Source organism: Neolamprologus multifasciatus, chromosome 1 (genome assembly GCF_963576455.1).
Source record: "Neolamprologus multifasciatus chromosome 1, fNeoMul1.2, whole genome shotgun sequence".
NCBI lineage: Eukaryota > Metazoa > Chordata > Actinopteri > Cichliformes > Cichlidae > Neolamprologus > Neolamprologus multifasciatus.
The window spans coordinates 3,874,078-3,890,864 of NC_140439.1; the positions used below are offsets into that span (position 1 = coordinate 3,874,078).

The window sequence follows — 16,787 nt, forward strand, 5'->3', positions numbered from 1 at the left end:
AAAGGCATTTAAAGAGAGCCACTCTGCAGCAGGAACAAACTGTGAGCATCTCCACAAAGCGTGTGTGAGGTTGCGTTCAAGCCATCTGCTTTATCAGATTCCTTACATCTCGTTATCCTTGTGGAGCTGTCAAAAACTCTGCCCTCCCCCAACTGTCCCATTTCACACATCATAACACTCTGCTGTCAATTAACAATTACATGTATAGGATGGCTGATGGTGGTTCAGACTGTAAAGTTTTCTTTATTAATCCATAAAATTCTGGAAAATGCCATCAAGGAACGTAACAAATACCATACGCTGGTATGTTTCATGCTAACAGGCAAACAAAGCGCTGAGCGTTAGTAATGTAACAAACTTCATGGACACAAGAATGTTATCCCTTCAGTGGACAGTAATGGCTTCATTGTATTGTTGGTGTGAGGGACCAAGCAGCCAAAGCAAAGAGGACACAAGCAAAAAATATCTTCAAAAAGGGTTTTCTTTATTTTAACCCTCAAAAAGTTCAAAATTAACAAAATTCAAAAACATACTTAGCAGGCCCATAAAAGAGGTCAACTAAATATAACTCCACAAAAAGTAATTTCCAGAAACTTAAACAAAACAAAATGAGACACAACTTAACTCACAAACTGACCTAATTACAAAGACACATGAGGGTAGCTTTTATAATGATTTGGCCAAACCATTTACACACAATAGGGGGGAAACAAAAACACACTAATATTAACTAAGCACAGAATAGCCTAACTAAACCTAAAACACCCCTGCTCCTGGTAAGCCCATGGTTGGTCCTGCTGAGCAGGCATTTTGTTCCCAGAGTCCTCAGCCACGCCTTTTGCCCAGACAGGAAACAGCCACCGCCCAAACCAGGTAACTCAAAGAAAAAGAAACATAATTAATATAACAAAACATTTTAGAAAAACCACAAAATGTTACTATGTGCGCGCCTCATAATACCAGTGTTAGGTTTAACCAAATGATTAATGAATTATATTAATGAAGAAAACTGCAAAGCAAACTAATAAAGTGAAAAATGGACTAATTTACCCCTGTGTGGCTGATGCCATCACAGTTGGCACTTGACAGATTAATTGATCTTGAAATGAATTGTATTGGTCTCTGAGAAGAAATTCTTTTATTTTATAGTTCTATCCCAAAAGAACCACCAAGAAGCCAATTATTATCTCTTCACATAAAGGTCGTTTTTTATCACATAATTTAACTTCAGCATGATAATAATAACACAATAATAACACAAGCCTATTGGGGAGATATTAAAGCTTTATGTTACATTTCTTCTAGACCAGTTCTTGGTACTTGGCAGAGAAATGCTTTTTTGATAGTTATTTTGAAGCAACTTTGTCCAAATATTTGTCCAAGTTGCATTAAAACAATGATCAGTCAGTTAAACAGTTCATCCCAGAATAAGAAAGAATAAAAAGGAAAATAAAAAAACTCCCCTTTCCCCTGAGAACTAATGTTTATATCACCATCTTTTGAATTTGATAGATAGATTTCAAGTCTTTGAAAGGGTCTGTGTTGGCCGTGCTCATCCTAAGAGCCAGCTCCAGGAGTGCCTTCGGTCCTGGAGGAGCGACGCCATCAGGTCCATCAGGAAGTAGGGTTTGATTGTTCTTAGACCGGCTCCTTCTCTCTGAGAAGAGAAGCACCTTGTTGGCGTAGTTGGAGGCTTTCTCTATCTGCTCCACGTAGGCGCTCACCTTCAGGGTGTACAGTATGGTGGCCCGGTGGTTAGTACTGTTGCCTCACAGCAAAAAGCTCCTGACTTTCACACTGTGTGAAGTTTCCATAAGTTCTCTCTGGTACTCCAGCTTCCTCCCACAGTCCAGAGGGTCAAAGTACAGGGACTGACATTCATATGGAAATAGATTCAGGATTGGAGTGACCATCACCTGCCTTCTGTATATGGATGACATCAAACTGTATGCCGGGAGTGGGCAAGACATCAACTCACTGAACCATGAGCATTGGCCAAATGGTTGCAAATATAGGGAAAGTGATCTGGACTGAATATATGGAGATACCAGAAGGCAGGATAGTGGACAAAGAGAACAGTTATAAGTAGCTGAGTGTCCCACAGACCAATGGGAAGCATGATGAAGATGGAAGGTCAGCCATAGCCAAATACCCACAAAAGCTAAGATAGATGCCAAGAAGGAAGCTCAAACAACAGGAATAAAATCTCCCCCCAAGATAAGCTGCTCAAAGTGTATATCACACAGCTGAAGACGAACTGTGATGTGAAATAGAAGTGGGAAGCACAGAGGCTCTGATCATGGCAGCATGAGAACAGGCCCCAAGCACCAGATCCAGAGAGGCGGGAGTCTGCCTACAGTCTGTCTCTAAGTGCATGGAGGCAACTGTTGTTGTAATTTGGTGCTAAATAAATGAAATTGAATTGAATTACCACAGCTGACAGACCCAAGCTCAGGCTGTGCAAAGGTGCCACAGAGAGTATTCAGCAAATAGTAGTAGGATGCAATCTGCCTCTCAGCGTTCACTTGGAGGAACAATCAAGTGGATGCAAAAGTGCACCGGAACATCTGCGGCACATGTGGATTAGGATATCCCCAATTCCTGATAGGAGACACCACCAAAGATGGTTGAGAACAGCGGGGCTAAGATCCTGTGGGACCCCAGACAGAAGAGGAGCTGCTGGCAAACCAGTCAAACACAGTGGCAGCTGACAAGGAGCAGAAGATAGAATTTGCAATAGATGTGACAACCCAGCAGACATTACACAGCAAGATCAGAATGAAGAAGCACGGGGAAAAAGTCAAGTACCAGGAGCTGAAGTGGTCCCAGTGGTAATAGGAGTGTTTTTGAGTCATATGTGTTATAAAACTGGTCATTCTGAATAAGGCCACTCTACATAATGTAAGTATATTATGATGGTAAAACTTGTAGTATTAGGATTCTTCACTTAGCAAAACATTTAATACAGAAAAATGTTTATAAGCTTGTTTAGTGCCAGATTTCATACGAGGTCTCAGGGCTGGACATGAGTCCCCAATGCTTCCCAGACCATTTTCCTTATTGTATTTGTTGGATTTCCCATGAGTGTTGGACCACGTGCTCTAGGCTTTTCAATATTACATGTTACAAAAATGACAAAAAGATGAGCCCAGTGAAAGGGTTTAGATGCGTGATACTGAATACTGTAATAATGAATTTCTTTTCACTGTAACACTCTTTAGTTGATGAGCAGTTATTGTCCTCCTCTGACAGACCCATCAGTCTCTCAAAGAAGCTCCGGAGTAAATAGGCCATTTCACAATAAGCTCTTCCTCACACAATAACAGGCACCCGCCACTATAACTCCCAACTTCACTGATATTGACGAGGAAATTGGTTCACGAGCGCAGTAACTTCCTCCTCAGTCTGTTTTTTAACACCAGATGGCTTCATTTGTACATTCTGTTGCATTTTGATTTGCTATCAGATTTATTTAAGCCTTCCTCCTCTCATCCTATCCTTCCATCTTTTCATGACTGGGTTCAAACTGAGGGTACAGCTGCGTCTCATTTTGATGTTATCTCCTTTGCAGCACACTGACATCTAGTGTTGGAGGTATTTTACTGCAACTCCTCTCGAGTGGAAGCGTCAATTGACTTTTTTGTGTATGTGCAGGCTTGTCGTCATGGCCACGTGCAGCACCTGGAGCATCTGTTGTTCTATGGAGCAGACATGAGCGCCCAGAATGCCTCGGGAAATGCTGCTCTACACATCTGTGCCCTATACAACCAGGTGAGCCGTGGGCGATTACATATGTTGACAGTTCATGAACTGGAGATGTAGATTTAATATTGATTTCTTATTCAAATCCATTTTCAGGGTATTTTTTTGGCATTTTAACATTTTTGCCACTCTGAGTGTCCTATTCATACGTGCAGGCACACAGTGCCGTACAAACATATTTGCCCCGTTCTTGATTTTTAATATTAGTCAGCGATAACCTATGCAAATAGGTGTGAAACAATGATTTCATTTATTAAGGGAAAAAACTTTCCAAACCTCTTTCCCTGTGTGAACAAGTAAAGGAGTGATTTGGCCAGAATCCACACATCAGGTGTGACTCACTCACAGACAGTATGCTCTCATTACAGTTTCTATAACAGGCACATCAGAGGCACAAGTAAATGTGTACATGCACCCTCTAGATCAGAGACAAAGTTGGGGTGAAAGAGAGAGGAAGTGCAATATTTAAATGCACCTAAATGCTGCAAAATTTGCGGCATTTGCAAACTTGCAAAAATTTGCAGCTAAACCATCAGTCATCTATTTTGCATGGGTTACTTTTGCTTTATGCCTGGCGTCTCCATTTGTGTTAAATTCGTGAGTAAAAATTGTGTTTCCAGCCAAAGACGCATTTCTTTGGGATTGCATCAGGGATGGTATCTGGTGTAAAACTCTAGCTTTTATACTAGAAGTAGTAGCTTCTTAATTTTGCTGTGTGCTAATAAAAACAATCATTTGAAAGTTTGAGCTTACTCTGTATTATTCTCTGCTTAAAACGTGTAGGTTAATTATTCTATATACACACATTGAGTGTGTATTTTGTGTGTTCTGTGGTTGGTATATTCCTGGTGCTGCACCTACACCCATATTTTGAAATCCATCTGCTATTCGGATTGGTTGATCCCACATTTCTGTGGTTTGTGAATCTGGATAACTTTGATTTTAAATACGCATTAATATTGTGACTGTTGTGTTGTATTACATTAGTTTTGCATTACTCTGTAAGATGGCTGAGATGCATTGTCACATAATTATAAGTTAAGTGAATCAAATCTCTGTCCTAATGAGGAAAAACAAGATATTTTTGTTCAAGAACACAAAAATAAAAGCAACAAGCTCAAAACGTATTTAACAGCAAAGGAACAAAAACGTTGTCTATGAAGCTACAAACCTGACTTGTCATTACTGCTTCTGTACCCATTGACGTTCGAGCTCTGGCAGCTGGCTGGTCTCAACTTAGTGTCACGGCAAAGGGTCTAATGCCCACCCTGTGTACGTCGTGCTTTGCTTCTCATTAGCATGAGATGGGAAAGCAGGTTAAGTTGGAATATGCTCCAGTACAAGTAGAGGTGGCTATTTTGTTTCAAGAACATGGGAAAGCATTTAGAGAGACGTCACTGAGACATTTACATGAAAACACACATTATCCACCTAGCGTAATTGTTTAAATGACAAAATGACACTGACATTACTTGGTCATTAGCGACTTCTTGGCTTTAAATATTGGCTCCCCCTGCTGGTACTGCAAATTCAGTATGTGTGTCCATTTCAAGTACAAATGGTTTACCAGCATGTTTATTACACGCTTTGCCGTGATACAATATTCCAGCTTTAACATCATTCTGGAATATTTGCCATTATACCATCGTATTGTTGTCCTTTCATTTAATAATTGGGGCGATCGTGGCTCAAGAGTTGGGAGTTCGCCTTGTAATTGGAAGGTTGCCGGTTCGAGCCCCGGCTTGGACAGTCTCAGTCGTTGTGTCCTTGGGCAAGACACATCACCCGCTGCCTACTGGTGGTAGTCAGAGGGCCCGGTGGCACCAGTGTCCGGCAGCCTCGCCTCTGTCAGTGCGCCCCAGGGTGGCTGTGGCTACAATGTAGCTGCCATCACCAGTGTGTGAATGGATGGATGACTGGTTGTGTAAAGCGCTTTGGGGTCCTTTTAAAGCGCTATACAAATACAGGCCATTTACCATTTAATAAAGCTCTAAGTAATATTCATTACTGCTCAGAAGCTGCAGACGGCTCGTTTCTCCTTAATGCACACGCACTGAAGTCAGCTGATTGCAGAACAAGAAAAAAGACATATCGACAATGAACCATTCCCAATCACAGGCTCATTAGATTAGTGTAACGGGAAATTTAGTTACATTGTACTTCTTATGTCTTCATAGCCTAAATTTAATGACAATCATTTCACATTTTCCAGTCTTAATGAAAAAGTTCATTTTCGAGTCTGCCAGTTGTGTGTAAGAGATATACAGTTCTCCATTACACGACAGATAACACTGAAAGCTATGAAGAGGGATTCGTTTTCATTTAGCACATTTCAGATGTTTCATGATTTGACCACCAACACATCCAGAGAATTACATGTGAATTTTGTCAGAAGTTGTACATTTATCAGTTCTAAATTGTAAGCTCCAAATAATTCTGCTACTCTGTTACAAAGAAATTTTCAGTAGCAGTTCTTGGACCTAACCAATATGTTCTAAGCATTTAAAAAGAGTTTGTTTTCAAATGAAAGGTGACTATTTAAATCCTTTCAGCTTTCCTGTTATTTGACTGTGTTCTTTATGGACAACAGCTTAAAACTCCATATCAGTATATGAACCATATGCATAGTGAAGTTGTCAGTGGGGTTTGGAGTGCGGTTGTTGGGGTGGTGATGCTTGTGGTTGGAGGAAGGATCGCAGCGAACAGATGAAATTTGTACATACGGTACCTCTGTTCACCTTTGGGCAGCGGTGTCCAGTGGTGTACACATTAAGTTAATTGATCATTCTAAACTGGCCTTGGATGTGAGATAGATAAAGTGCTTTAAGTGCATAGAATAAAGTGCTGTAGTAATATAGAGTGTGGCTCTGTGGTGTGATAGTTGTCTTAATGTGCAAAAGATTTCAAGACATAATCTAGGGGGCCCAAAACCAATGTACTCTGAGTGCCAGTCCCAAACACAGACACATGGGAAGGCATCTGGTATAAAATCAGTGCCACAGCAAACATTCATCTGCAGAGTGATGCGCTGAGAAAAATCCAAAAGAAGCTTATAAATGTATGATTGAATGTAGGGATGAGTATCGTTTAGGTTTTATCCGATACCGGTGCCAAACCGGTACTTTTGAAACGGTGCCGGTGCTTAAACGGTGCTCAAACCGGTGCTTAAAGAATGGAGAACACAAAATTTGTCCAAAAACCTCTCATGTTTAGCTGTTTTTTGTAAAAAGATAACAATGTTAGCCTTTTCTGCAGCTATGGGGCATATACTGTATGGTATCACTCTTGGCTGGAAGCAGCTTAAACAATGGAAAAAACACAAACTTTGTCCAAAAACCTCTCATGTTTAACTGTTTTCCACTTTTTCTTTGGTCATTTTAGCCTTTTTGGCCAGGGTGAAGGGAGTATCTGCCATCAAACAAGAAGACAGCTGCATGTAGCTATGATGATGTTTGCTAGTTCACCTTACATGCATTAATGTAATAACGTGGTTAGCCTACTCAACCTAAATTACACACGAACAACATTAAGCTACTCACGCAGAGAAGAACGGCTGCTGCTGCATCATCATCCTCATCATTTCTGCTACACTGGCAGGGCTAGGGGCCAGGACTCTCCTCTTCGGGTTCTTGGGGGATGTTGCAAACTCCGGGTCGATAACAGGCACCACACCTGCAGTAGATGTGCCCGGTGTGAGGTCTCGCAGCAAGCTATCAAATACGGCGCATTTCTCGGCTTTTTAAAAAAACGCTATGCGTCGCCAGGTGTTTCATCAGATTTGAGGTGTTACCTCCTTTGACAGTATCACAGTATCAGCTTAAAGCACTTGTTGCAGCTGCTGAGTTTGCATATTTTGCTGTGAAGTACAGCCAGACTTTGACCGCTTCGCCTTGGGCATTTTTAATCTGTAGCTCTGCTCTAAAAGAACGTACGTACCTGGACCCGCCTACTATCCTCGGAAACGTAAAATGATTGGCTAGAATCCAAAGTGTATGACAGCTCAGGAAAAAAAGCACCGAAATGTGCGCTGCTTTTCAGTCTGGTTACTACCGTTTATGTCAGAACCGGTGCCATCATGGCACCGGATACCGGTACCCATCCCTAATTGAATGTGACATGTGGTCCGAATTTGGTCTGAGCAGTCACTGAGACTAAAGTTTGCTATATAATGTCGATTCTGTTTCCTCATTAACTTGCTCTATAATTTGGGGGTTGGGGAATCTTTTCTTCTGTAAAACAGCCTATAATTGGATAAATAGCCAAGGTTCTCAAAGTCTGATAAGCCCCTTTTCCATTTCTACCTACTCAGATCGACTTGCCATGGTTCACCATGGTTTTCAGGGTTTTTCCATTACGTCATACCACCTGGTACCAGGTATTAAAAAGTACCTGCTCGGCCGGGGTTCCAAATATGTGAACCAAATTTTTTGAAACCCAGAAACGAGGAAAATGGCCACAAAAAAACAACGCCATGATCCCGAGTCTGACGAGAAGCCACAGACCGAGCAGCAGGTATATTCTTGCCTTGATGTCCACCTTTGTTGCAGCGTTCATGACGCATATTAATTACGTCATGGGATGCTCGGACGCAGACAAACCTTTGTAACAATGAAAAATACATAGAGATACAAATTACATACAGATTTCAAGAAACAGCAGCCTCACTAATGGGTCAAAAACGAAAACCTATTCAAAACTTATAACGTAGGGGTGTCAAATGTTTAAGATTTTGGCGTCTTCCATTGATCCAATTCAGGCTTGGGGGTGGGCTGGAGCCCAGCTGCCATAGTGTGAGAGGCACAGTACACCCTGGACACGTCACTGGATTATCACACAGGGACAGACAGCTATTCAAATTCACATGCCACACTTATGGCTAATTAAAATCACCAATTAAGCCACACATACAGCTTTTGAAATTGAACAATTGTAGCATTATTATTGTTAGTTATTCTTGTAACATCTGGTTGAAATATAAAATCACTTTGTATACACTTTGACTGCTGTGCAATAATGTTTGCATTACCATGCCAGGTAATGGGGTGCATTTTATTAAAAAACTCAAAGTATTAATGTCTTCACTACAATGTTCACAATTTGCTTCCATATGTAGAGTTATTTATCAATGGATAAATAAATATATCTTAAATTTTAGATTCCTCAAAGTAGCCACCCTTTGCTTTGTTGACAGCACTGCAAACTCTTGGTCTTCTCTCACTAAGGCTACGTTCACACTGCAGGTCTTGATGCTCAATTCCGATTTTTTGATCAATTCTGATTTTTTTGTCTGCTTGTTTACACTACAAATAAAATGTGACAGCAAACGCGCTCTAGTGTGAACGCTCAAAGCGGCCGCATGCGCAAAAGAAGATGTCACACACAACGCGCTCTGTTTAGACCCTGAGCAACAGTATTGTTTGACTGATGGCCTTAATATAAAGACTTCGGACTTCACGTTTCCCAATTTTTGCTTGAAGTTATTTTGTTATTTACATAATAATGTAAATAACCTAATAATGATCCTTATTGCTGTTTTAGAGGAGCGGTGCTTCAAAGGATAGTTGCAGATTTCTGTCAGAATCTGTAGATTATACAGTACAAATAAAATGGTCACGTTTCTCCAACGTTGTCTTCCCAGCAGGTTCACCGGATGGCCAGGAAGCGTTCGCGATGTCTTATCGGGCGCTGATAATTGGCGTCTGTCTTGTGTCGGTGACGTAAAAGACGGATTTAATGCGACATGTCCATCAAACAGCAGCTTTCTGAAACATCGGATTTGTATCGGATTCAGTACCACATACGAAAGTGACCCAGATCGGATTTGAAAATATCGGATTTGTGCCGTTCACACTGTCACACCATGATCGGATATGGGTCGCATAGGGTCAAAAAAATCGGATTTGATGCGCTTTCGCCTGCAGTGTGAACGTAGCCTAAGCATCATGATGCGGTCCCCAGATAAATGCCACACAGTGTTGCAGTAGCAGACATATTTCTACATCAATGGTTCAGAGGAGACTGCATGAATCAGGACTTTATGACCAAATAGCTGCTAAGAAACCACGACTAAGGAAAAGCAACAAGCAGAAGAGATTTGTTTGGACAAAGAAACACGAGGAATTACGGAGCCCCGCAGGGGACATGGGAGAAAAAAAAATTAAAACGGACTTTTTGCAAAAAAGATTTTGCAAAACTTCTGCGAGATCTCGCAAAACAAACTCGGGATCTCGCAAAACTTTTGCGAGATCTCGCCAAAGTTGAATTCCAACAATGGCGGCAGCTACTTAGTTGTAATGTTACTCTTTCTGGGTCACAAAATACACTTTTAAGATATTTTGAGGCGTGAATGTAGTTGTGTAAACGTCAGATACCTGCTCGGTTTACAAGACATCACATATTTGCAAAAGTGCTCCGACGTTTTCGGAGATCTGACACCCACTAGCTCGAAGCTAACGGGAGGTCGAGACCTACTACAGCCGGGAGGAACACCGCTTTCCCGGCACATCGTGCCTCGACCTCCTGGTCGGCTTCGAGCTGGCGGCCTCCGAAGAATGCGGCTAAAACTTTTGCGAGATCCCGAGTTTGTTTTGCGAGATCTCCCATGTCCCGTGCGGGGCTCCATAAGGAATGGACATTAGACCAGTGAAAAATCTGTACTTTGGTCTGATGAGTCCAAATTTGAGATCTTTGGTCCCACCCACCGTGTTTTTGTACAACACAGAAAAGGTGACCAGATGACCTCTACACCCATGAAGCTTCATGAGCTTCCCTTAATGAGAACAACAAAGCAGAAAACCAAAGCAAAGGGTGGCTATTTTGAAGAATCTAAAATATAAAACATTTCACACTTCGTTGTTTACTATATGCCTTCAGTGAGAATCTACAATATGATGAAAATAAAGGAAAACCGTTATATGAGAAGGTGTGTCCAAACTTTTGACTTGTTGTGTAGGTGTACAGTAGAAAAGCCCTATGTAAGTATCATCATTTACCAACTCTGACAGCCCTAATCAGTTTTAACCCAATGGTTGCATACAGTATATGACCATTTCTCTGTTATACTGTATATGAGGCTTTCAACTGGAAAAAATAAGAAAAGAAAAGGTGGCCGTGAATGCAACCCTCTATTTCCTGCAGTGTGCTGACAGGTACATTACAGTATCTCACTGAACTGATTTAACTATTTTAAATGCTGTGTGCTCCTGTGTGCTAATATATGCACTCCTGCTTTTGTTGCTGACTCCACCTTTTTCGGTTCTGCTATGACTGCATACAAACTGAATACAGCGCCTGGTGTATCCCAGGAGTACACCGTCCTGAAATCTTAACTTTTAACTCTACATTATTTGTGACAGCAGCCTCTCAGTTTTTCTTTTTCTTTTCTTGGCTCTTTTCTTGGTCTCTCATTTACCATGTGATAAAAATGACCAATGGGACAAAAGCTTAAAAGTCAATTTCACTGTGATGATCTACAAAAACACTGTTCTCCTCATCACATCATGTCTCAGGAGCAGAAAGAGATATGGATGTAAACTGCAACTTAATAGGTTGGCTGAGGCATGCACATACACTTATGTGAAGCCACTTCACCCCTCGTCTAAGACGTTTCTTTAGTTCTCTTGCTAGGATGATAATTGTAGTTGAATTTAACAATAATCTGAATTTCAAAAACAAGTGTGGCTGTTTCTCTGAATGGGCTTGAGCAAAGCACAGTGGATGGTTCTTCATTAGCTTGAACACGCACACATTCTAGCTTATTTTGACTTGCTTGCACATAAATACACACATAGGCACACACGCACTGCTGTTACAAATAGCTCCCAAGAAAAGCACACAAGTGGAAAATATATTTTGAGGATTTTTAAAATGTTTATATCTTCCAAGTGCAGTGGGATTTGTACTGAGTGGCAAAAAATAGCTCGTATCTGTTGATAAGTCTAACCGAATGTGCACAGATTGGATTTCAAAGACCACTCCGCTTAAACCTATCTTTATACTCTTTATCTAAAGGTCAGCAGTGCCCTCTAACACTTGTTTGTAAAGCCAGTCATCTGAGACCATTTAACACATTGACCTTGGAGTGGGGCCAGTTAAGCAGAGAAGTGCTGCTTTGAATAAAAAGCAGCCCACTGATTTATTTGTATCAAAGCAAGAAATCACTGCCTTTTAAATCCAATCTTTACCAAAGGAAACAAATAAGTTTCCAGTCAGCAATGTTTTAGTCTCTCTTTACCTGTGGAGTTCTTCTTTTCCATTCACCTGGCTGCTGTCATTTTTAAAGACGTGGAAAACGTTGGAACCTTTTGACTTCTGAGGCACAGTGAGGTGAACTGCTGTGAGAAGAAAGACTGTTTGATGATAGTTTTTTACACCACCCTTGTTATGAGGGGAAAACAGGGGTGGATGAAACCATCTTCTGGTTGGTCAAAGTAGCCATTCATGTTACCCGAATCCTCCAATCAATTCCTTTCTAATTAAATCCTTCCTTCTGTTTTGTTACCACATTAATTTCATCTTCCTCTGTCTTCCTCTTCCAATTTCTTTACTCGTGTAAAAGTGCAAAAGTAAAGGCTAAGAAAGTAAAAAGTAGTTCCTTGAAGGACGTTTCTACCATCGACTTTTATGCAAAAGTAACTGAACCTTGTGCTATATTAAAGATGATTATAAAATACTATTAGTACAACAACTATTTTCTGTTGCCTGCATTGTAGAGAGTAAAATGAGCTCTTCAGTAGATTTTCTTAGTGTGCAGGCTGTGATCAGCTGACCTGCTGCTCTCTGTGTATTTAGACTGAAGATGTAAGCAGATGTTTCATGTTTGAAGCAGGTGTTTCACAGCTGTCTTGGCTGATTTCCATTTCCTACAGTAACAGTATACTTTTGATTTTGTCTTTATACTAGACACTATACCAGCGGTCCCCAACCCCCGGGCCTCGGACCGGTACCGGTCCGTGAGTCGTTTGGTACCGGGCCGCGAGAGTTGAGGCTCAGGTGTGAAATGTATAGTTTTCAGGGTTTTTATCGGTTTTCAGCGTTATTTTGTTATCGTTTTTATCGTTAACTCGGTTTTCCTGGGTCTTTTCACGTGTGTTATGATTAAATTTTCTTTTTTTCGGTACCGGTACTAGTTTTATTTTGTTGTATTTTTCCGCGACACCTTAAAGGCCGGTCCGTGAAAATATTGTCGGGCATAAACCGGTCCGTGGCACAAAAAAGGTTGGAGACCGCTGCTCTATACAAATGTTACAACAGTGGAATTTAGTAAATTAGTCTAAGTGTCATCAACTTAAATGCAAATTATTCTTCTATATTTGAAACCAAACGCTGACCATGAGCGTCACAGCCACCGTGCACCTGTCCAACACAGAGCCTCATCGAGAAAGGTTTATTTATTTATATAGCACATTTTAAAACAACAGGTTTGATCAAAGTGCTTAACAATCAGCAAAAAACAGCAAGACATTAAAAGGCAACGGTTTACGGTATTTGACAGGGAGCCAGTGTAAATTAGAACTGGGGTGATGTGATCATACTTTCTAGAACCTGTTAGAAGGCGTGCAGCAGCATTTTGCACTAACTGCAGACGGTAGAGAGAAGAGTGATTGAGGCCCAGGTATAAAGAGTTACAGTAGTCCAGTCTAGAGGTGATAAATGCATGAATAAGTACTTTCAATGGAAGATAGGGCTTCGCCTTTGATATCAAACGTAACTGGTAGAAGCTATTTTTTACCACTGAGGACACTTGTTTCTCTAATTTCAGAGAGCTATCCAAAAACACTCCGAGGTTTCTTACCATGTGAGAGAGAGCTGCTGTTGGCCTTCTACCGCTCCTCAGTGGAGAGCGTGCTCTCCTGCTGACTGGGTGTTTGATATACACGACTGAGAACAGGAAGGCTACGCAGAGGCTAATTAGCACCTCCCAAAAAATAATTGGTTGCCACCCCTGGAGGCCATTGCCAATCCTTGCATCTCAGGAGAACCAGGGCGCTCAAACGTGGCCACTTGCACCCCGCCCACCTGCTGTTTGACCCGCTGCCCTCTGCTCAGCACCTCATGTTAATCAGGTTCCACAGTAGTGATGGGATTTCTGGCTCTTTTGGCTCCTAACCGGCTCTTATTAATTTATTATTAACAATAATATAAAATTATGCACAAAAGGAATTACTAATGTAAAAAAAAGTGGTTTTCTTTATATATGTTTATATATAAATATATGCGGTGGCCCCTAGAGACAAAACACGTACAAACTCCAAAACACATTTCTAGCGTTGACTGAACTTCCAAACCAGAGCTACTAGATCACTTAAATTACACAATTGAAAACATGTGTGTATTGTTTGTGTATTTATACACAAACACTCATATATATTCAAATAATTTAAAAAAATGTTCATTTACCTGTTACTACCACACACCAAATCCGGTCGTTGGTACTTCCTGGCTTGTGTAGCCACTAGGTAACAAAAGCTCAACACTGCCCCCTAGCATCCTGGAGCACTTCTGTTGTGTTTTGTACGTGTTTTGAGTTTTTATGTGCTTCAGAGTTTGTACGTGCTTTGTCTGTAGGGGCCACCATAAATATACTTTTATTCATTCACTCCACATAAAATGTAATAAAATAATCATATAATACAAAAAACAACTTTTCACATTTCAACTTTTAACTATTTAAATTTTCAGCTTTTTCCTTTTACAAATTTAAAGTGAAACAACACAAAACACTGCAAACCACAACACAATTAAACATAAATTAAAATATGAAAACGAAAAGAAGATGCATATTCTCTGTCATATGGACCTGCATGAATAAACTTTCTGTATCCTTTATCATCTGCAACTGAAAATAGTTGTGGATGATTACTATACCTTTCTAATGTGACCTTGTTGTCCCTGGCTCTCTCTCTCTCTCCCTCCCGCTCTGTTCCTGTGCTACTGAGTGTAACTACCGCCCCTCCCCCCTCTGCTCAGCGCAAAGCACAAGGCTCGCATGCGGAAAAAAAGTGCGAGAGAGGGTGAGAGAAAGAAAAAATAACCCACGGCCCGCGATAAGGAGCCGGCTCGCGTCTTTGAGCCATTTCGTTCGCGACCAACAAATCACTAGTCCACACCTCCAGACTTACAAACAGCTTCTTCCCCTGGGCCATTTGAACTGTTAACATAAACTGAAGCCATGGTCTGAGTAACCTGAATCACTCACACACGGACGCTATGCAGACCAAGTCTTTTCTTTGCACTACTTCCAATCACTTTGCAACTATTTTGTACTCTAATGTGTAGCTTTCTCTTATTTTTGTATATATTTCTCCTGTTTGCTATTTATTTTAAGTATTTGTACTTTGTTACTTGAATTGAAAAGGAGGAGTAGAATCACCATTAAACAAATTCTGTATTCCTAACTCGTTTTTTTGGTTTACTTATTTCTCTTTTTAAACTGCAGTTGATGTTTTTTTTGCTTGAGGGTCCTGCACGGTACCTCTGCTGTCTCTCTTCTGGACACAGATCTATGATGTCATTCCTGAGATCTGCTGAAGCCACTCGGACAGTTTAGTGGTCACGTTAGTGTGGGTAACACTGTAGCCTTCACCTTCCACATCTCGAGCTTCTCACGTTCCCTCTTCCTGATGATGCGAAGTGCTGACAGACAGAAACAGAGAGAGCAATTGTTATTTGATTCTTTTGGTCGTCTCTATTTGTCGATGACAATAAAAATAAAGAATACTTCAGTCTCATCTCCTAAAACTGGTAAAAATAAAGATTGATAACATCTTTAGTGTCTGTGAAGCAGAGGGGGGTTATTTGGATCAATCTTTTTTTGGACTGTGATGCTGTGCATCATAAGTTTGTATTAATTGTCACTGCTGCTCGAGAGATAGAACAGGTTCCAGTGCATAAATGAAAACCTTCATCTTCCTCACATTACAGGCAATGCAGAGTAAAAATCCATCGGTAGTTGAAGTTTCCATGGCATCCAAACTGCAACAAACGGGATTAGCTCAGAATTATTGACTTTCGACGTGACCTTTCTCACCATCCCTCTGCCTCCCCAGGCCGTACATCTGCTTCGTTCCCGGTTGTCTTCTGATAGCACTGCTTTCCTTCACAGCTCTAAAATGAACCACATGTACAGCTACATGTAAATTCAGCTTATATAGATGCTGTCGTGGGGCTACTACACACCAGATGGAAACGAGTAAAAATAGAACTCGTGCATGTCTTAAAATAAGAGGCTGAACGTCTAATCAGAGAAATATTTGTAATGCCGACTTTACAGTACAGATTATGTTTCTGTATCAGTATCTGTGTGACTGATTTTTCAACTCTCAATAGCTTATTGTGGATCTAAAAAAAGTATTTATATGCATGTGTGTGTGCTCAGTGCATGCGTGGTTGAGCACTTTGTGGGCGATTTGTGCAGCAGATTCAAACCCCTCAGCACTCTCCATCTCTGTTCTTCTCTCTCTCTTCCTCTCTCTCTTTTTGTTTTTCCATCTCTCTCTCACCCTCACTCCCTCTTTCTCTTTGAGTGGAGCAATAGAGACACTGAAGCTCCATTCCTGATAGGTATTAGATGTTCTTTTTCTTATTTCCTCCTGCATATCCCTGTGCAAGAGCCGGCATGCTCAGTCACTGATCAGGTCTTGCTCTGTGCTTTTGGAAAATTCTGCTGATGTTACTGGAAGCTTAACCATCATCTTCTTATTTTTCTTTTTTTTGAAAAAGCAAAAGTAGGAGACTTTAAGGGTTCCAGTCTTGTCTTAGGGATGTTGTCAGCTGCTTCATTTGAGTGATTTTTCTCTTTTCCTTCCACAGGATAACTGTGCCAGAGTGCTGCTAGTTCGTGGAGCTGACAAGGAAGTAAAGAACTACAACAGCCAGAGTCCTTTTCAGGTAGTGTAAAAAAAAATCTTCAGTAGTGTTTGTGTGTAAGTGATTATGGGAGATTGAAACCGGGGGAAACCGTCTTCAGAAGCAGCACATTTTTTTTTCATCCCATTTGTTACCATGGCAACGGTGCAACATGGTCA

At 40.9% G+C, this 16,787-nt stretch overlaps 1 protein-coding gene and 1 long non-coding RNA gene across 4 annotated transcripts in view; one reads left to right on the forward strand and one right to left on the reverse strand.

Annotated features, from left to right (window-relative positions):
* Positions 1-16,787, forward strand: part of LOC146525140 (SH3 and multiple ankyrin repeat domains protein 2-like) — a 355,364-nt gene that overhangs the window by 141,196 nt on the left and 197,381 nt on the right. For all 3 annotated transcript variants that reach the window (XM_085161570.1, XM_085161578.1, XM_085161585.1), the window contains exons 8-9: positions 3,655-3,771; positions 16,573-16,650. In XM_085161570.1, coding sequence (XP_085017696.1) covers positions 3,655-3,771; positions 16,573-16,650 — 195 coding nt within the window. The remainder of the gene's footprint in view (positions 1-3,654; positions 3,772-16,572; positions 16,651-16,787) is intronic.
* The window catches only part of LOC146525141 (uncharacterized), a 145,645-nt gene that overhangs the window by 124,332 nt on the left and 4,526 nt on the right, over positions 1-16,787 (reverse strand). The window lies entirely within an intron of this gene.